At 36.3% G+C, this 21,432-nt stretch overlaps 1 protein-coding gene across 2 annotated transcripts in view; it reads left to right on the top strand.

The window, feature by feature from the left end:
- The first annotated feature begins 1,587 nt into the window (after positions 1-1,587).
- Positions 1,588-21,432, top strand: part of ALKBH8 (alkB homolog 8, tRNA methyltransferase) — a 59,697-nt gene continuing 39,852 nt past the window's right edge. The window contains exons 1-6 of one of the 2 annotated variants that reach the window (XM_007494893.3): positions 1,588-1,641; positions 8,701-8,833; positions 13,194-13,431; positions 16,449-16,580; positions 18,508-18,603; positions 19,521-19,625. In XM_007494893.3, the coding sequence (XP_007494955.2) occupies positions 1,628-1,641; positions 8,701-8,833; positions 13,194-13,431; positions 16,449-16,580; positions 18,508-18,603; positions 19,521-19,625 (718 nt within the window). In that variant the 5' untranslated portion in view covers positions 1,588-1,627. The remainder of the gene's footprint in view (positions 1,642-8,700; positions 8,834-13,193; positions 13,432-16,448; positions 16,581-18,507; positions 18,604-19,520; positions 19,626-21,432) is intronic. The other variant, XM_056794441.1, reaches the window with a different exon arrangement.

The raw sequence follows: 21,432 nt of genomic DNA on the forward strand, positions 1-21,432 counted from the left end.
CAACACATCTTTGACACTTACTATGCCAGCCTGGGTAGATTATTTAACCTTTATACGTCTCAGGAAAGTTCTTAATTCCTCCTCTAGGAGTTCACCCAACGAAATCACCAATTTTTCTATTATTCAGTAAAATTATATGTTCATTGGGGTCTCAGAGGTCATTCCTTTGTATTCCCTGCAGTATACATATCTAGTGAAACTAGGTACATAGTGTTTGATAAATATTTGTTACATTTAATTAGTTAGAGGGACTTAACTGATATGAAACTTTTAGTGGAATATAAGTTTAATGGAAGGGAAAATTCTTTCTGAAGCATTTCATATATGATCATTGTGTCTCAAAGTTGGGGCCTTTTCCAGACCTGTATAAAGTTTAAGAGGAATGATGTGGCATAAACACAACGAAAAAAGTTAATGAAAAGGATGCTTCAAGCATAGAAAAAAAATTTAAAATAGCTGCTATTTGCATAGTACTTCAAGGTTCTTGAAATACTTTATGTTATCTTATTTAAAATTCAAAACAACCCTGGGAAAGAGATGGTGCTTTATCTCCATTTTACATATGAGGCAAACAAAAATGAGCTGTATAGGATAACACAGCTCATGCAGGTCTGAGTCTGTATTTGAATTCAGGTCTCCCTGACACCTTAGCCTACAAATCCAAGATATCCATGCAGAGTGTGTCACAAACCTCATGCCAGAAAAAGAGGCCAAATAAAGGAGAATTAAAACTAATTGTGAAAAAGGGAGCTGGGGAAGCTGATAGGTGGCTCAGTGGATCAGTGGTCAGGTCCAGAAATGGGAGGTCCTGGGTTCAAACGTGACCTCAGACACTTTCTAGGGGCGACAGCTTAAGCAAGTCATTTAACTCCTATTGCCTAGCATTTATTGCTCTTCTGCCTAGGAACCAATACACAGTGCTGATTCTAAAATGGAAAGTAAGGGATTAAATGGGAAAGAAAAGAAAATTCAGCCAGCAAAAACTTGGGAAGACTTATTTGAACTGATGTAAAGTGAGTACGAATCAGAGAACGTTGTACACAGTAACAGCAACAGTGATCAGCTGTGAAAGATTGAGTTATTCTCAGGAATTCAACGACCCATGACAATTCCAAAGGACCCCTGCTAAAGAACGCTATCCATCTCCAGAGAGAGAAGTGCGCTTTGAGTGCAGATTGAAGCTGGATTTCTTGACTTTTCTGGCTTTTTAAGAAACATGAATAATATAGAAATATTTTTTGACTTTGCGTATAATTGATATCAAAATGCTTGACTTCTCAATGGGACTGAAGGCAGAGCATTTGGAATTCATGATTCTTTTAAAAAGTCAATGTTTAAATAAAGTATACAATTAAAAAATAATTTTAATGCAGCCACGACACATGATCCTCGGCCACATAAGGAAATGTCCCCTTCCTTCTACCCAGTTCCTTTCCTTCCTCGCCTCCAATGAAGAAAAATCAACCATAACCAACAATAGCAAAATTCTGTGGAAGACGCGAACCTGGTCCGCTTAGAGCTGGTCACAAAAGGGTTAACTGGGTAGGGGCGGGGAGCCGAAAGGATTGTGGGAATTGTGGTCGTAACTTCGCAGGCTGATGGGAAATGTAGTGCTACTCTTTCCAACATGGCTGCCTCCAGGTACGGCGTTGAGGGGGGCGGGTAAGGGAGTCTTAGGGCAGCCAAAGCTGCTGGAGCAGTTGAGGTTCTTAATAACAGAGAAATATGTTGGGCTTTCGCCTGGCTCTTGCTGCTGCTATTCCCTGTCTCTCTCCTACTGGGGTCTCGGAGTTGAACTAAGGGATCGGGGGTTGGCTGCGGGGCCTGGAATCCCGCATGCGGTGTCTGTACTTGTATGTGTGCCCAGTGGTTGGCTGGTGTTTGTGTGGTTTATGTGTTCTATAGATCGTTTTTGTATTCGTGTCATTTCTGGTTGGTAGCGTATGCAGGTAACTTATTTGCATAAAGGCAGGGACTCTCTTTTACCTTTCTTTGTACCTCTGACTGAGTTCAGAGCTTGGCACATAGCCGGCACTATTTATTTATTTACTGATTGACGGTGTCCCGGGCAATGCAATTCCATACCTTGTGGTTTCCTCACTTCCTATTTTCACAGGTTGGGCCCCCAAAATATTATGTAACGAGTATGCATTTTTCGGGTGTATAGATTTGAGGGTGGTGAGTTTGTCTTCGCAATCTTCTGTGTACTTTGAATTGGGGTCATGCCACACCCGCTGTACAAAGAGCTACACAAGTAGCAGGGACCTCTCATTTTACAGATGAGAAAACTGAGGTCTGGACAAGTTAAGATGTACGCCCAAGCTTTCACAGATCAGAGCTGATATTAGAACCCAGGTACACCAAATCTACTTTCCTTTTGTGCTAAGGGCTGAGAGTACAAATAGAAAAAAGAGGAGTTTACAATCTAGTTGGGGAAGACATACAAAAGGAAACTGAAAAGGGAATGGGGGAAGGTACTCTGTGTGGAGTCCTGGTGGACCAGTTCATTTAAAAAAAAAAAATCCTTACCTTAGTGTTAGCATCAATACTGTGTATGAGTTCCAAGGCAGAAGAGTAGTAAGGGCTAGGCATTGGGAGTTAAATGACTTGTCCAGGGTCATACCTCAAGGAAGTACCTATTCAGATTTGAACCCTTTAGATCTGACTATTCACTGAGCCACCTGGATATGCCTAGACAAGTTCATTGCAATAGCAGCTGGATAAGGAAGAGAAGATATAGCTGGCCTAAGGTGTCCTCCTTAAGTAGAGCTTTTGGGCAGAGCAGAGAGGGGTCGGGGGTGGGTAATGATGAGATGTGAATTTCAGGGCTTTGGTAGGATGTAGAAGTGCCTGGGGTATAATGGAGAACCAAAGAAGAGTTATTTAGTTTCTTTTCCTTTTGGTTTCTTTAACTGTAAAATGAGATCAATAATTGTAATTCACAAGGCTGTTGTGGGGAAAGTGCTTCATAAACCTTAAAGGTACCCAAATGAATTCTCATTGATCAACCTATAGTAACTTGAGTTACAGTCAATCCATGCCTGTCCATCCTGCCAAACACTCTTTTGTTTGGGCTTTATTCTTCCTGATGTCCTACTGGAGGCCTGCCTTGCTTTCCTCCTGTCAGAAAGCATAAAAGTGCCAGTGAAGCACTCTCCATGTCCTCCCATCATCACTTATCCTCACCACTTGATTCACTCAACTTCTCTTAGTATACAATTCTTAGTGACCTCTATTTCTCCTCCTCTTTAAAATTCTTTATTGTTTTTTTTTATTCCATACTGCTCAGACCTACTACGAGCTTTGTAGTTGCCCTCAGTGTGCTATTAACTTTTCATTTTAGTTGTATTTCATTTCTTATTCCACTTTTTATCCTCTCCCATTCCATGAGAGGAAGTGGTACATCATGATAGTAAAGTACTATGGAAGTAAAGGAAGTGGATGATTTAGTGTCAAAAGGAACAATGAGACCAAGGAAGAAAAGCCTTTGGATTTAGTGAGAAAGAGTTCACGACTGACTTTGAACAGTGGAATGGTTGGGTTAGTTAGGTTGGGTCGGAGGGGTGTGTTTAATGAGGAAGTAGAATCACTGGGTTTGAAATATTTTTTCTTTCAAGGAGTTCATCAGTAAAACAAAGGAGAGAAATCTGCCCAGATTCTCTTTAAAAATTTTTTAATTAATTAGTTTAGAATATTATTCCATGATTCATGTTCTTTCCATCCCCTCCTTCTTCCCTCCTCCTGGAGCTGATGAGCAATTCCACTGGGTTTTACATGTATCATTGTTCAAAACCTATTTCCCTATTATTAATATTTGCAGTAGAGTGATCATTTAAAGTCAACATCCCCAATCATATCTCCATCAAACTATGTGGTCAATCATATGTTTTTCTTCAGCATTTCTGCTCCCACAGTTCTTTCTCTGGATATGGATAGTTTTCTTTCTCATAAGTCTTTCATAATTGTCCTGGATCATTGCATTGCTGCTTAGTAGAGAAGTCCATTACATTCGACTGTTTCAGTGTCTGTAGAATGTTCTCCTGGTTCTGCTCCTTTCCCTCTACAGCAATTCTTGAAGGTCTTTTCAGTTCACATGGAATTCCTCCAGTTCATTATTCCTTTCAGCACAATAGTATTCCATCACCATCAGATACCACAGTTTGTTCAGCCATTCCCGAATTGATGGACACCCCTTCATTTTCCAAATTTTTGCTATCACAAAGAGCGTGGCTATAAAAATTTTTGTACACATATTTTTCCCTATTATCTCTTTGGGGTACAAACCCATAAGTGGTATGGCTGGATCAAAAAGAGTGGTAAGGGCTAGGCAATGGGAGTTTAATGACTCGCCCAGGGTCACACAGCTAGGAAGTGCCTAGGGCAAGATTTGAACCCAGGACCTCCTGTCTCAAGGTGTGGCTCTCAATCCACTGAGTCCCCAGCTGCCTTCATCCAGATTCTAATAACACATCCAACCACTCTTTTTTTCAGTCTTCAAGCAATGAAGTGAATCTGCTGTTCTTTTTCTTCTTTCTATTCCCCTAAAGATCCTGTATTTGATTGATGTCAATTTAAAATCGTTAAGATTTAAATTAATATCAATAACTCCAAGTATTATTTTTATAAAGTTTATTAATAAGCACTTGAAGTAGAAAAAAATTAAAAAAAAGATAAAAGTATAAAGCTTAATCTAACCTAACTAACCACTTCCTGCCTCTTAGCCGTGGTCCCACCTGGCCACCTCCAAGGGAATAGAGAGAGCCAGTGTGTCTTGCCCCATACCTTTATCCTTTCTCTTGAACTTGGAACCTTCAGATCTGGGTCATGTTTTTTGGGCTTTTCACATGTGACCTCTATTTGGAGTGTTCATGTGATATCTAGCTACACAGCTAAGTGGGGATGAGATGGGCGGAACAGGAGTGGATTCTATCTACAGGATTATAACTAGATTGGGGGCAGCTGGGTGGCTTAGTGGATTGAGAGTCAGGCCCAGAGATGGGAGGTCCTGGGTTCAAATATGTCCTCAGACATTTACTAACTGTGTGACCCTGGGCAAGTCACTTAACCCCCATTGTCTAGTCCTTACCACTCTTCTGCCTTTGAACCAATACACAGTTTTGATTCTAAGATGGAAGGTAAGGGTATAAAAAAAAGATTATAACTGGATTGAGTAGCAGAGACAGAAGGCTTTTTTAGGATAGGAGACTTTAACCTATTTGTAGTCTGAGGAGGAGCCAGGAGAGAGACAGAAATTGAAGATGAAGAGAAAGACAGAATTACTAATGGAGCAAGGCTAGGGTGTGGATGATAGGGATGGGGTTGAATGGTTTGATGGTGAAATTAACCTGGGCTAGGAGGGAGGAAATCCAACGACTCTGATATAAGTTCAGTAGTTAGTGATTGTTGCCAGTGAGGATCTGATGGTCATTTAGAACCAAATAAAAAGTATATCCGAATTATAATGTAAATTGGGGAGAAAATGGATTCTTTTTATTAGAGAGAACTTGCAGAAAACACATAAACTTATTTCATTAAGTGTGATCCTCTTCTGTCAGTATCAATTAAGAAAAGTCTGTCATATATGGTCATAAAGCTCCACCTGCTGGAAACTAGATGGCTAACTGCAAATATAAACATTCCTGGTTTCTACTCTTTTTCAGTCTTCAGATAGTGATTCCTTTGCTGTTCCTTTTCTTCTTTCTATTCCCTAAAGGTTCTATACTTGAAGTAGGTTTAAGCCAAATCTAGGAAGTCTTACATACTGAGGTAAAGATTTGGACTTGAGTGATGAAAGCAGCTAAAGAATATTAAGGAGTGTTATGAAGTGATTGGAGCCATGCTTCTTTTAAATTTGGCTGTGGTATATGTTATGGAGAGACAAGGAGAAGAGAGAACAGTGAGGAAACTATTTCGATAGGGCAGGCAAAAGGTAATGAGGGCCTGGTCTATAGTGATAGCAATGGGAATGGAAACAGGATCTTACATGTAGATAGTGAGGGGAAAGAGTTCAAATATCACTAAATCAAATATCAAATGGCTCTCGGAAAGTAGTGTTCAATTTTAGCTAAAATTAAAAATTAAAAAGCCCTGGTAATTCTCATTTAATGTTATCCACTTTTCACTAGAAACTGGAAGTATACATAACGAGCATAGGAAAAATATCTAACTTAATGATCCAAGTTATTTGGGAGAGATTCTTAGGACTTTCAGATTCCATCAGAAAAGTATAATTTTGTGACATGTCTCCTTTTTTGCTAATGCCCATGTGGCAGCTAGGTGGCACAGTTAATTAGTGCCAGGTCTGGAGTCAGGAAGACTTCCTGAGCTCAAATCTGGACTCAGATACTTACTAGCTTTGAGACCCTGGGTTACTTAACCCTGTTGGCCTCAGTTTCCTCATTTGTAAAATGAGCTGGAAAAGGAAATGACACACCACTCCAGTATCTTTGTCAAGAAAACTTCAAATGGGGCCATGTTGGACACCCCTGAAAAATGACTAATCACAAACAATAACATCTATCATGCACAAAATGTGCCTTAATTAATTGTTTACAATTAATTTGTTTTACAGTAAATAATTGTTTGATGATGACAGTACCTTGCACAAATAGTAGCTAATGATAAGTAGCATTTCTATAGCTCTTAAAGGTTGGCAAAGCACTTTTTATATGTTAACTCATTTAACCAACATGCACTTAAAGATTTCTTAAAGAAAGGATGGAAATCTGAAATGTGTTTTAAAAACCAAGATCATACAAACAGTTGTAATGTTGATATAGAACTTCTTCAGTCCTGCAATGGATCTCTGATCTCATTCTAATACGGGTCGTACACATCATATAACCCATGCATATCTTTCATTTGGTGTGAATCTGTTCACATCCTTCCATAGATCCTTCACAGAGGATTCATTCAATTTTTAGGACCATTCCTCTAGATCTTTTTCTGTTTTATCAGTTTCATTTTAGAAACCTAGGTTGTCTTCCTTGCATCTTCTACATTAATCAGTGTATATACAATTAATCTCTTTTCAATCTATATTTCCTTGATGATATCCCTTATACCAGTATCAAACTTGGTCCCATATTAAATGTAATTGGGAAATATTTAACAAAATAAATACAATACAATACAACAAAGCTAATTTGTCGTTTTCTATACTTGACATAATGATATGTTTTTAAGTTTTACACATCTGCCTTAAGCCACTTCTGTGTAGTTCATAATTGATAATGGTCTATAGCTTACTTTGTTGTCTTTTAATGCATATGTTAAGAACATACAAGATTCCTTGATAAAAGCAACCATAGATGAAATATTCTTCCTTCTTTTTAGGAGAGAGATGAGAAACTCTTGGTGCAGAATGTGACATATGATATCAGACACAATGTTTTGTTGGTTAATTTTAATTAACTTTTTTCTTTCTTAGGAAGGAGTATTAAGAGAGACATCATGGCTAAATGGGTAGAGAGCTTTCCCTAAGTCATGAACTCTTGGATTTTTAGTACGTTTCTAACACTTATTGACTGTGCTGACTTGGGCAAATCACTTTAACTTCTCAGTTCACCCAGGCTACTCTCCAAGATGTTGTTACCCAGATTGGTAGGGGAGTTCCTCAGTAGGGATGCCCTGTACTGTGTGTGTGTGTGTGTGTGTGTGTGTTTAAATTTTTTTTTGTGTGTGTATGTTTTTAAAAATTCTTACCTTCTGTTTTGGAATCGATACTGAATATTGATTCTAAGGCATAAGGTTTGTAAGAGCTAGGCAATTTGGGTCTAAGTAATTTGCTTAGGGTCACACAGCAAGAAAGTGTCTGAGACCGGATTTGAACCCAAGTACTGACTCTAGACCTGGCACACTTTCCACTGAACATCTAGCTGCCCCTACCATGTTGAAAGTGCAGTGCCAGTCAAAATAAGGAAGTTAAAGGATGGGGAAAAGGGCTGTGGAAAGTAACTCCAGATTTGACTGTGGCATAAATAACAAAAGAAATGAATAACTTTTTAAAAAAGGTTATCACAAAGAATTAACTAGGTTCAGTGATCTTCAGATTATTATAATCATGTAAGGGAGAAAGCAGAGAAATATATGTTCACCAAAGGTATTTGCCCATCTATAGAGGTTGTCCTATACAAGGTCCAAATGGAAGAGAGGATCACTCTTAATTGTTATTTAGGGTGATAATTGCATCAACTCGAGAACATTATAGGTGTAGGTTAGTTCCCATCCTTACACTTAATAGTAAACTGTTAATTTTCCCTTGTATGAATTGTTAGGTTGATCTCTTCTGAGAAATCACTGAAATCACACTCAAAAAAGTGCTGTTATAAATATTTTGAAATTCATTTTTTTAACAGATATTTTCTTGTCAATATTGTGTGGTTAGGATCCTGGGTTTGAATCCTGTAGAATCAAAGGAACCCAAAGGATAGTGGAGAAATTGATAATAGATGCAAAGTTCAAGACAAGAATAACATTTTTAGAATTTGTGCTTTGACACATGTATAACTTTCATCTGATTATTTGCCATCTCATAAAGGTGGGAGGAGAAAAAGGGAGAGAGAGAATTTGGATCCCAATTGTCAGAAAACAAATGTTAAAAATTGTTTCTATGTGTACTTGGGGGGAAAATACAACAAACTATTACTGTGGGAAAATTTAGCTTTGAGGCTTAATTATTCCATTAATATTTTTCTGCAGTGCCAGCATAGAGAACTACCAAAGTCATTCAAAACTTAGTAAAACTGAGAAGAAATTCTTGAGGAAACAAACAAAAGCCAGACACACATTGCTGAGACATGAAGGCATTGAGAGTGTGTCCCATGCCACTGAGGTGATGTAAAAATTTTATTATCCTTTTGTAGATGTTATTGCCATGCTATTTTCAAATATTAATGCTTACTAGTAACCTCCTTGGTGAAATAGGTTTAAAGAGAGGTAGTCTTAACTCATTTATATTTTAGGTTTTTTTAATGTTCTGCTTGGGACTGTATCTTGATCATTTAAAATTGTATATCATCACATATAATTCAGTTATTTCATGACTGAATACCCATTGCTTTTGCTGGGTAGTTGGAGGAAGGTCATGTTTTAGGATATGCTGTCCCTTTGGGGACTAGAAGTTAGAAGACCTGATTTCTAGTTCTTACTCAGCTACTTTAAGCTGTAAGAGGGCAAATCAGCTAATGTTTCTGAAATTTCAGTTCTTCATCTGAAAAATGGGAATATTTGCCCTGCTAATTTCATGTGATCATTATGAAGATCAGGTGAAGCACTGTATGTTAGTGACTGATAATTCATATATATATAGTGTTTCACTATTTGCAGAGCAACTTCCAACAATTTTGTAAGTAGATGATGGAATTATTATTAGCCTGATTTTACACATGATGAGTTTGATTTTTAAATAACTAGTATATTTTGAGAAACTAAATTAAATTAATAGATTTTCAAAGAAGTTAGGAGATATTTGGCTATTTGCCTACCTTTCATCTGCACTTCAGCCTTCACTAGTAGCACCATTTGTTTCTCTTGAGGTTGCTGTTAAGGTAGCCAAAGGGTTAAATGGATTCTCCATCTAAAGAGTGATATTCTACTTGCTGCAAGGCCATGCTTTGCATTTTCCCCATTCAAGAACCATTCAGCACAGTAGTAAGTAGTCTTGATCAAACCACAGGTGACATCTGAAGAGTAAGATTACAATGAAACCTTTTTCATGTTCATGGCTTTCCTGTGATAAACAAACTCCTCCATTCTTTTTTTTTTTAAATATATTTTATTTGATCATTTCCAAGCATTATTCGTTAAAGACATAGATCATTTTCTTTTCCTCCCCCCTACCCCCCATAGCCGACGCGTAAGTCCACTGGGCATTAGATGTTTTCTTGATTTGAACCCATTGCTTTGTTGATAGTATTTGCATTAGAGTGTTCATTTAGAGTCTATCCTCTGTCATGTCCCCTCAACCTCTGTATTCAGGCAGTTGCTTTTTCTCGGTGTTTCCACTCCCATAGTTTATCCTTTGCTTATGAATGGTGTTTTTTTCTCCTGGATCCCTGCAAGTTGTTCAGGGACATTACACCGCCACTAATGGAGAAGTCCATTACGTTCGATTATACCACAATGTATTATTCTCTGTGTACAATGTTCTCCTGGTTCTGCTCCTCTCGATCTGCATCACTTCCTGGAGGTTGTTCCAGTCTCCATGGAATTCCTCCACTTTATTATTCCTTTTAGCACAATAGTATTCCATCACCAACATATACCACAGTTTGTTCAGCCATTCCCCAATTGATGGGCATCCCCTCGTTTTCCAGTTTTGGGCCACCACAAAGAGCGCAGCTATGAATATTTTTGTACAAGTCTTTGTGTCCATTATCTCTTTGGGGTACAGACCCAGCAGTGCTATGGCTGGGTCAAAGGGTAGATATTCTTTTGTCTCCCTTTGGGCATAGTTCCAAATTGCCCTCCAGAATGGTTGGATCAGTTCACAGCTCCACCAGCAATGAATTAATGTCCCTGCTTTGCCACCAAACTCCTCCATTCTTGCCTGGATTCTTGAACCTTTTTTATTTTTACAAGTTCTTAGCATTTAATAGATTTGTTTTCTGGCCTAAGGTACCGTAACAAAATAAGAATTTTATAGACCTGTCCTCCCCACATGTCTTTGACTCCTGGGAGAAAAAAACTCATCAATCTTTTTTTTAACCCTTACCTTCTGGCTTAGAATTAGGACTAAGTGTTGGTTCTAAGACAAAAGAATAGTAGGGACTAAGCAGTTGGGTTTAAATACTTTGCCCAGGGTCACATAGGTAGGGAGTGTCAGTTGTTGATCTTTTACCTGGCTTAAGTACAATTGAATCATTTTGGATATTTTAAAAAAATCTTCATTTTTTCACATTTAAAAAAGCATTCATAATGCTGTACGAAATGTATTTTTCATACATTAACCTATTATTCTATGATTTGGTTCAGAAGATCATTAACTAGAAGAGGCTTTAGAGGCTAGTTGGACTCTTAGCACGACTTTCATTTTATAGATAATGAAAATTAGGTCGAGAGAGGCTAATTGAATTGCCCAAGCTCACCCAGATGGTAAACAACAGAGGTGAGTTTTGATTCAGATCTTCTAATTTTAGAATCATTGCTCTAACTTTTGGACTCATCTACAGATGATATAGAGAAGTCCCATTAGGAGATGAGAGGTTTTCAGGACATTGAGAACTATTGCCCTAGAGATAAGAATACTATGAATTCATTAAGGGTGCTCCATGAATATTTTGTAGTCCAATACTGTGTATTGGCTCTAAGGCAGAAGAACAGGAAGGGCTAGGCAATGGGCATTAAGTGACAGCTATGAAGTGTCTGAGGCCAGATTTGAACCCAGGACTCCCTATCTCTAGGCCTGACTCTCTATCCTCTGAGCTACCTAGCTGTTCCAAGCTCTCAAGTTTTAAACCAAATTTTCTGGATTTTTAAAAAGGTTGTATTTTCAGAAAAAAAGAATTTATAAGTATATTTGAAAAATATACTTATAGATAGATTTCACAAATAAAGAAAAAAGTGAACAGTGTTGAGATTAGTCTTTACCCCTTTGATAAAACTAAGGGTTAAAGATACCTTTGTAAAGGAGAAGAACAATGACTTGAAGCATTATTATGAAATCTCCAGCCAATATGAAAAGAGTTGGAATAAAGAAAGAAGTTCTCTTTATTCCTGCCTTGTTCTTTCTCTTGCTTACTCACTTTCTTTCTTTCTTTCCCAAAAGGGAATAACTTTCAGCATAACAGTAATGGCAAACCTTTTAGAGGGACAGGTGATATGAGAAATATCCTCAGTGTATGGAGAGGGGAAAGGGAGCAGCCCGGCCTCGCCTCCCTCTGGCTTTGTCATGAGGAACTCTGGAGAACTCTGTGCTGGGGCAATGGTGCGTGTGCCTGCCGAGAGGACTCTGAGTGCCCATCATGGGTATATACTATTATCAGCTGTCTTAATCTGGAAGCATAGTTGTCTGTCTGCCTGCTTATCTTTCTGTTTGTCAGTCTCTCTTTCTCTCTTTCTCTCATAGACACAGGCACACACAGAGTTTTCTCTTAAGTCCATCTTGAAATTCATACCATGGTTTGTTTTTCAGTGCAGTCTTATGATGATTTTTTAATGAGGTCCTTTCCATATATCATGGACTTAACTTCATCTATTAATGAAAACCCATATTAGATATGACATATATTAGAAATTAAATTCTAGTCTAAAGTGTATACTGTTACAGCAGGATTCATGTGTATAGTCAACTCTGTGAGAGATTATCTAGTTTTAGTTTTGTCTTCATAAAATTTTGTTCTTTAAAACTTTTATGGCAGAGACCTAGATTTCCCTACTTGTGTTTGTGTAGATCTAGCAAATCACAAACTAATCTTATCCTTGATGAGATTGAACAATAAGAGACTTATTTCTGCCGTGTTTCAATATTCTTAGAAGTAGCAGATGATAAAATAAAGGTTATGTATATAATCCAGACCACACAACAGATTTTTCTCTGTTCAAGAATTTTGGCTATGAGACTAAAAGAATATGTCATCAGAAGAAAAATAGGAAGAAGAGGAAAAAAATTCCTTCAATAAAGTTTAGTACAAGGCACACACACACACACACACACACACACACACAACACAACACACATTTGCTGAAAGTTCTGTGCCTCTTGGATGATGTATGTCACTTATAGGAAACAATGGGTTTTGGTCCTTCTGTACATTGCGTAATTTAGCTAGTCTGATTTAGGACAAAGTTTTACATGTATTTCATCTTAAATAGAATCTATAATTAATGCTATATTGGAATGCAGTTTTCAAAAATTCAGTTCTTCTTGGAAATAATATAAAATAGTGGGGTTAGGGTGCCTTTATGTGATGATATCAAATTTATATTTACAGATAATAATGAAGGCCTATATTTTGACTTTGGGGTGGTGTGTAAGTTTTATTTTTTCAAAAACCAACACAATAAGTTCATATTTGCTATAGAGTCAAAATACAATTGTATTTTGATCTTTTTGTATAAAATTATTAATCAAATAATTATTGAATAATTTGAAAAAATGTCTTATTTTTTCCTTCTGGTACTGATGTTAGTAAAATACTCTTTTAGAGTAAAATAATTTTGATTGCTAATGCCACTTTTTTTTTTTTAATTAGAGCCTGGTTATTGCCAATGGAGGTTTGGGTAATGGTGTGAGTAGGACCCAACTGCTTAACATATTTGAAAGATGTGGATCTGTGGAAGCGCTCTTAATGCCACCTAACAAACCCTACTCCTTTGTAAGATATAGGACCAAAGAAGAGTCTCAAAAAGCCTATGTAGCTCTCAATGGAAAGGAAATGGTAGATGACTTGGGACAAAATATCACTCTGTACTTAAATTTTGTGGAAAAAGGTATTTTATTTGTTTATCTTTCTGAGAACAATTTTTGATTTTGCTTTGGTTTATGTTTTTTTTTTTTAATTAGGATTTTAAAACTTACAAAATGAAGATTAGTTTAAATAATAGGCTTACCCTGTCATTGGTTCTATTGATGCCCAAATATATCTAATTAATATATATTGAGTAGTCATGAGATGCACAGTGCCTCTTATAGTACTAATTAACAAAAGTCATTTTGATATTATGGTTTATTGTTGAGGATCACCTTTTGTTGCCATCTGCTTAAGTTTGGGAAATGGAGAAGACTTTATATTTACTTGTAGTCCCAGGAAACAATTTAGTAGATTAATTTTACATTGGTTCAAAATGTGTTTCAGGGGGTAGCTGGATGGCTCAGTGGATTGAGAGTCAGACCTAGAGATAGGAGGCCCTAGGTTGAAATCTGGCCTCAGGCACTTCCTAACTGTGTGACCCTGGGCAAGTCATTTAACCCCCATTGCCTATCCCATACCACTCTTCTGCCTTGGAACTAATACATATATTGATTCTAAGATGGAAGGTAAGTAAGGGTTTAAAAAAAATGTGTTTCAAAAGTAAGTTTTAAATAATCATTTTTAAGCGATATTTTTGTGTTGTAGAAAAGACATTGTGTTTCATCTCTGCCTAATTGCAAAGCTTATCTAATTTTAAATTTATAGCCTAAATTTAGATCTCTATTAGATTAAGTCTGAATTTTATATGCCTTTAATCAATTTTTAAAAATTAAAGTTAGGAAACAAGTTTTCATTAGAAAGCTAAATATCATCAGTGTCAATTCCTGTCTCTTTCTTTTCTTCTTTATTAAAGACACATTAAAAAGTAGTCTAGAGTTAGTGACTTTAAGGACTTTTTATTCTCTGAAATGCAATGATAGAATTTGCCAATTTCCAGAGTTTTTGCACTCACATTTATAAACTTGTGACTTCATGAATGAGAATATAACAAAGGTAAAATAATTTTGGTACTTGTCAGTTGTGAATGCCCACTGAACTGTAAACTCAGAAGCTGTTCTTAATTTTTCTTCCATTTTAGAGAGAAATCAAGGTTTTATTTAAGCATATATTTGGCTTTTGTTCAAGGAATACTAAGCACAATTATCTTAATGTATTTTTAAACTCTTACTTCCTCTTTTAGAATTTATATTAAGTATTGGTTCCAAGGGAGAATAGTGGTAAGGGCTAGGCAATGGGGTCAAGTGACTTGCCCAGGGTCACATAGCTAGGAAATGCCTTAGGCCAGATTTGAACCCAAAACTTGTCTCTAGGCCTGGCTCTCTATCCACTGACCTACTTACCTGCCCCTACAAACTATCTTTAAACTGAAGCCATGCACAAGGCTTTATCCTTATGTCATTTGTATAATATACCACAGTATTTAAATTTGTGGACTTGGGGTGATAAAATACAGTAAGATTTATCACTTATAGCTTACATTTATTAGCACTTTATATTCCCAAAGTGCTCTGCATAGGTTCATTTCATTTCAACAACAAGCATTTATTAAGCTCCTACTGTATATAAGACACTTTGCTAGACCCTAGGGATATATAAAGACAGAGCAAAGAGTAGACTCTGCCCCTCAAATGTTTGTACTCTACAGGGAAAATAGAATATTTACAAAAAAAATGTAAGCATAAGGCAATTTGAGAAAGGTGAAGAGGGCAAGAGGTACTAAGAGTTAATGGGGACTAGGGAAAACTTCTTATTCCCATAAGGACCCTTTAAGGTATAAATTGCAAGGATTATCTCTATTCTTAAGATAAGGAAACAGATAGGTGTCCTACTCAAACTTATATAATGAAGAAGAAGATCATGTGATGATAATATTAGCTAACAGTTATTTAGGGCTTTAAAGTTTGTAAAGTGCATTACATATTTCATCCCATTTGATCCTCACAATAACCTTGTGGGGTAGGTACTATTATCCTTATTTTATAGATGAGGAAACTGTGGAACAGGTAGGTTGATCAGCTTTTCCCAGAATCACATAACAAGTAAGTATATGAGGCAGAAATTGAATTCAGGTCTTCCTAGCTCCACTGTGCCACTTTGCTGCCTAACTAGTAAGCAACAGCACGATCTGACCTAGATCTCTTGCCCTGGATTCTACCATTCTTTTTACTGTATCAGCTTGTGATTTCATTCATTTTGATATAGCACATTTCTAGTTGGTATTATAGCTTTTGCATTTATTTTTTCCCCATAATTCTTTTAAGGGGCTGGTAAGTGGCATGGTGGATAGAAGGCTGGGCCTGGAGTCAAGAAGACTCATCTTCCTGGGTTCAGATATGACCTCAGACACTTAGTAGCTGAATGATCCTGGGGAAGTCACTTGACCCTGTTTGACTCAGTTTCCTCATTTATAAAATGAGTGGGAGAAAAAAATGGCAAAGAAAACCCAAATGGGGTCACAAAGAATCAGATATAACTAAAAACAACTTAAAAAACTACTTTTAAGCATGGATATCTTGTACCTGTTTTCTATATCTACATTCTAATCAGTTATCTCTTCAGAATTGCAGGTATACTTGGAGCCCTTTGAAAGACAGTATGGGAAATTTCTCTTGATATTATCATTTTCTTAGAGAGTGTTGCATTAATTTTCATTTCTGTAATTGACTAACCTATTGTCTAATGTCTTAGAAAAATAACTGTTAGTGCTCTTTTAGAGAGCATTTGATATTTTATTTAAAGAGGCATGTTCTTGGGCTTAAATTTTTTTGATAAACATTGTTTTGAGAAAATTATTTAATCATGATTGAACAGAATATCTAAGTAAAGTCCTCCCTTTTACTCCCAGTTACTGATTATGACAGTGGGAAAAACTAATTTCTTATTAATTTTTGCTTTTGTATTTTATATATGTAAAATATTACTTTAAACCAGTTTTTATATTCTATAAGTGAAATTTAAGGAGTTTATGATGTGGAGTATGGATATATGGATAGAATTACTATTTTGTATGGAATTGTTTTAATTTTCTTTCTCTAGTGCATTGGGGAGATCTCAGGCCTTCAGTATTACCTCCAGGCCTCATGATCATGGAAGAAATTGTGTCTCCAGAGGTTGAGAAAATTTTATTAGAAAGTATTGATTGGACTCACAATTTAGTTGATGAAAATGGTAAGTGAAATTTAGGAAAATTAAGTCTTTGCAAAACTTTTCAAGTGGTTCTTAATCTGCTTTTTGTTTCTCTGTCCCACTCTGATTGATCCATATTTTCAGTGGCATGGGTTTTCCATTATAGCTCACTACCATGTCATGGCTTCTTATCTTGTACTGTTGTTGCCAGGGCCTGTCCATAAATCCACTATGGAGGATTCACACAATATGCTGGAGACCTTATTTTTATTCCTTTTAGCATTTTGGGGATACCAGTGTAATGTTCTGTCTATCACTTGGTTATCCCCCAGTTCTCTCTATATGTATTCGTCTCCCTCTTTTTCTAGTTGCATAGATCCTTGATGATGTATCTTATACCTCTTTTCAAATATCAGTCATCACTGGTAACCTGATGCATCCCAGTAATATTTGGTATTTCTAGGGTTCTTTGAATTACTTATATTTTGGATTTTTCTGAGGTCTTAGTGTTCCTTGATTTATGGTGGTTTGGTAGCACTGGGGGAATGTTGGTGTTAAAAAAGATGGTCCTTTGTAGCAAAGAACAGTGTGGAATTATTGAAAGTACTGCACAATGAATATACACATATATATTAACCGTAATTATGAACCAAGTAAAGTATATATGTGTGTGTGTGTATGTGTGTGTATACCAGTTATATCGGCATATCTCTAACTCTGTATGTGTGTATACATATGTCTGAATATATCCATCTGTATTAACCATCCACACATATGCACACACACAGGTATATCATCAGTTTATAGAGACACCCAGATACATGTATGCACACATCCATATACACATATCTATTCTTTTATGTACACACATATGTATTTTTACATATGCACATATACATGTGAAATATCATGTGTGTATATCTTTTTTTTCCCTCAGAATTCTGACTATTCTGCTTCATTGCAGCATTAAGATGACTTAGTTCCTGGGGCTCTGTGTAAGCTCTAGCAGGTTTTCACAAGATAGAAAGATATTTAATATGACTCAGTAGAAAGATATTTAATATGACTCAGTGATGATTCTATGCCAGTTATCTTATGACTAGCTTAGCTAGTTTGGTGAGGTTTATAACCAAGTTAATCATTGGTTGATGAATTTTTTGGCCACAATAGCATACACATGTGTCCACAGACCCACACTTACCCACCCAGTTAGATGAGGTACTCTGCTTAAAATGCATTTTTCATCCATTTTGTTTTTGTAATGTTGATGTTTAAAGTAATCTTTTTGGAAATTGTTATGGGTTCCACTGAGGAGGCATTAGAATGTTCTCTGGTTCTTTGCATTTAATGCAATGTCAACTCTAAATGAAAACATTTGGAAAACCTAATGTATTTGCCTATGCCATTAAAGAAGCCTCAGACAGAATCTCAACCAAAGAAGGACTTCCAGTTGATGACAAACTTCTCTAAGGGCTCCTGATCTTTCATAACTCAATTATGAGTTATTCTTGTTTTTTTTTTCTTTCTTTCCAGGTTAAGGAAACCATACTAATAATACTTTGCTCCCATGGTGCAGATTGCTTGTAAGAACTTCATCGTCTCTTATAGCTGGAACCTCAGTTATTTCAAATTTTTATTTTCAGTTTAAAAAACCTAATATACTCTCTTTAAATGCTCTGAGTACTCTCTCACATTTAAAAATCTCCAGCTCATTAGCAGCAATGTGAGTGGCAGGGTAGTATTTAAACCAGACATTGGGTGAAATCCTAATTGTTACAATTTTAGACTTGAAGGAGCAGTGGGTACAAAAGCAGGGTATTTGGCTAATTTTGTTGAATTCATCAGCAGAGGGAGTTAGTAAATATTGCAGATTCCTCTAGAATTCTTACACAGGGGTTATTTTGAAGCACATGAAGAAGGTTAAATGTTTTTTTTCTTCAAAGAAATAATTGCTTTTTTTTTTTGGCAGCTCAGAAATCTTTAAAACATAGAAAAGTAAAGCATTATGGGTATGAATTTCGCTATGATAACAACAATGTAGATAAAGATAAGCCATTACCTGGAGGTAAGATACTATTACTAGATATTGGTACTTCATTTCAATTTGGAATATATTCTTTAGGAAATGAGGCCTCTTTTTTGGGGGGGGAGACAAGTTACTTTGTAATTAGTGGTATCTGAAGGTAACAGTTGAAATTAACTACTCATAGCCACACCTAAGTAGCATCAGGATAACCTGAGTTCATATGCTGTTCCTCATACTTAGTAGCTTTTTTTTTTTAAGCTTTTTTAAGCAAAGTCAGTCAACTAATTAGTCAAAACATATTTAAGTGTTTGCTATGTTCCAGACACTGGGTTAGCATTGGGAATACAAATATTAACAAAAATAAAGATAATCCTTCCCCTCAAGGAGCTTACATTCTCATGTTGAAGTTGAAAATGATTGTGGAGGAGCAACTAGGTAGCACAACGCATAGAGTGCTGGATCTGGAGTCAAGAAGACCAGAGTATAAATCTGGCTTCCAATTCTTACTAGCTATGTGACCCTGGGCAAGTCACTGAACACGATTTGCCTCAGATTTCTCATCTGTAAAATGATCTGGAGAAGGAAATGACAAACCTCTCCAGTATCTTTGCCAAGAAAACCTCAAATGGGATTGAACAACAGAAAGCACTAAAAAGTAAACATTGTTAGTAAAAATTGCTTTATTGAATTTTGTTACATAAAAATTTTATGTAACAACCTAAAAAATTATAAAATTAAAAAAATATTCCAGGAAATAATTTTTTGGTATTTTGTTTTAGGTATAAGTGGTTTGTGTTTTGGATTTTCTTGTCATTTGGTTATGGATCTAGCTGTTAGATTTAGAGGAAAATGTATTTTAACTGTGCTTTTCACACTGGCTTTGATTTTGTGTCTCAAAAATATTTAGTAAATACTTTTCTAGTTTAGATGTTTTATACTTGTAATTTTAACTGCAGGTCTTCCTGATATTTGTAACAGCATTTTGGAGAAGTGGTTGACAGAAGGGCACATTAAATATATCCCTGACCAGTTGACAATAAATCAGTATGAACCTGGGCAGGGTAAGTACATTTTATTCTGAAAATTCCAAAGCCTATATTTCATTTTTTAAAAGTGGAGGAAATGACTAAAGAATGTAATATGCTATATTTATAAAAAAAAACTCTGACAAAGGTCTAATTACTCACATTTATAAAGAGCTAAATCAATTGTACAAAAATCAAGCCATTCCCCAATTGATAAATGGGCAAGGGACATAAATAGGCAATTTTTGAATAAGGAAATAAAAACTATCAATAAACACATGAAAAAATGTTCGAAATCTCTTGTAATCAGAGAAATGCAAATCAAAACCACTCTGAGGTACCACTTCACACCTATCAGATTAGCTAACATGACAGTAAAGGAAAGTAATAAATGTTGGAGGGGATATGGCAAAATTGGGACATTAATCCATTGCTGGTGGAGGTATGAATTGATCCAACCATTCTGGAGGGCAATTTGGAACTATGCCCAGAGGGTGCTAAAAGACTGTCTGCCTTTTGATCCAGCCATAGCATTGCTGGGTTTGTACCCCAAAGAGATAATAAGGAAAAATACTTGTACAAGAATATTCATAGCTGCGCTCTTTGTGCTGGCAAAAAATTGCAAAATGAAGGGATGCCCTCTGATTGGGGAATGGCTGAATAAATTGTGGTATCTTTTGGTGATGGAATACTATTATACTCAAAGAAACAATGAACTGGCAGAATTCCATGGGAACTGGAATGACCTCCAGGAAGTGATGCAGAGCGAGAGGAGCAGAACCAGGAGAACATTGTACACAGAGACTGATATACTGTGGTACAATCGAATGTAATGGACTTCTCTACTAGCAGCAATGCAATGCTCCTTTTAAACATTATTTTATTTGTTCATTTTCAAACATTATTCATTGGAAAAAAGTATCATTTTCTCCCCCCCTCCCCCGCCACCCCTCCCATAGCCGACACGTGATTGATTCCACTGTGTATCACATGTGTACTTTGATCCAAGACATTTCTGAAGGACTTATGAGAAAGAACACTATCCACATTCAGAGGAAAGTCTGGGGGAGTAGAAACACAAAAGAAAAACAACTGCTTGATCACATGTGTCAATGGGGATATGATTGGGGTTATAAACATCCCCTATAGACTCTAAATGATCACCCTAGTGCAAATATCAATAATATGGAAATAGGTCTTGACCAAAGACAGATGTAAAACCCAGTGAGACTGTGCATCATATATGGGAGGGAGTTAGGGGGAGGGGAGGGAAAGAACATGATTTTTGTAATCCTGGAAAAATGCTCTAAATTAAATCAATTAAATAAATTAAGAAAAAAAAACCCTCTATAAAAATACTCATGACTCAAAAAAAAATAATGTAATGTACTATTAGTACTATCTGTTTTTAAACATGACTTATAAATGATTTCTATTTTACCTTCTGCTTATCTTTGGTCCAGTATAAATAATCTAGAACCCATGTAGGAGTTTTATTTATGATATAGGCTATTATATTAAAAACAGATGTTTAGACCTTTTTTATCTCCTGTTTTCATTAGAAAGATTGTTAAAGTGCCTAAAATGTGAGAAAAAGGAAGAAATGAATCATTAATAGAAAAAGATGAGCTCAAAAGGCAAATGAGCAATAGTGGCGGAGGCCTGGATATAATGATGAACAATTGTGAGAAGATTTGTTAGTGTTGTTGGGTGGCTTTGCTCTTCCTCTCACACCAGAATATCTGTAGATGGCAAATTTAGATTCAGAGATTGATAAGAAATTCACAACTCAAAGTTGTCAAACTTGAGGTCCAGACCAGTATTTTAAAATGAGACTTAAACC

Source organism: Monodelphis domestica, chromosome 4 (genome assembly GCF_027887165.1).
Source record: "Monodelphis domestica isolate mMonDom1 chromosome 4, mMonDom1.pri, whole genome shotgun sequence".
In the NCBI taxonomy this organism is placed as follows: domain Eukaryota; kingdom Metazoa; phylum Chordata; class Mammalia; order Didelphimorphia; family Didelphidae; genus Monodelphis; species Monodelphis domestica.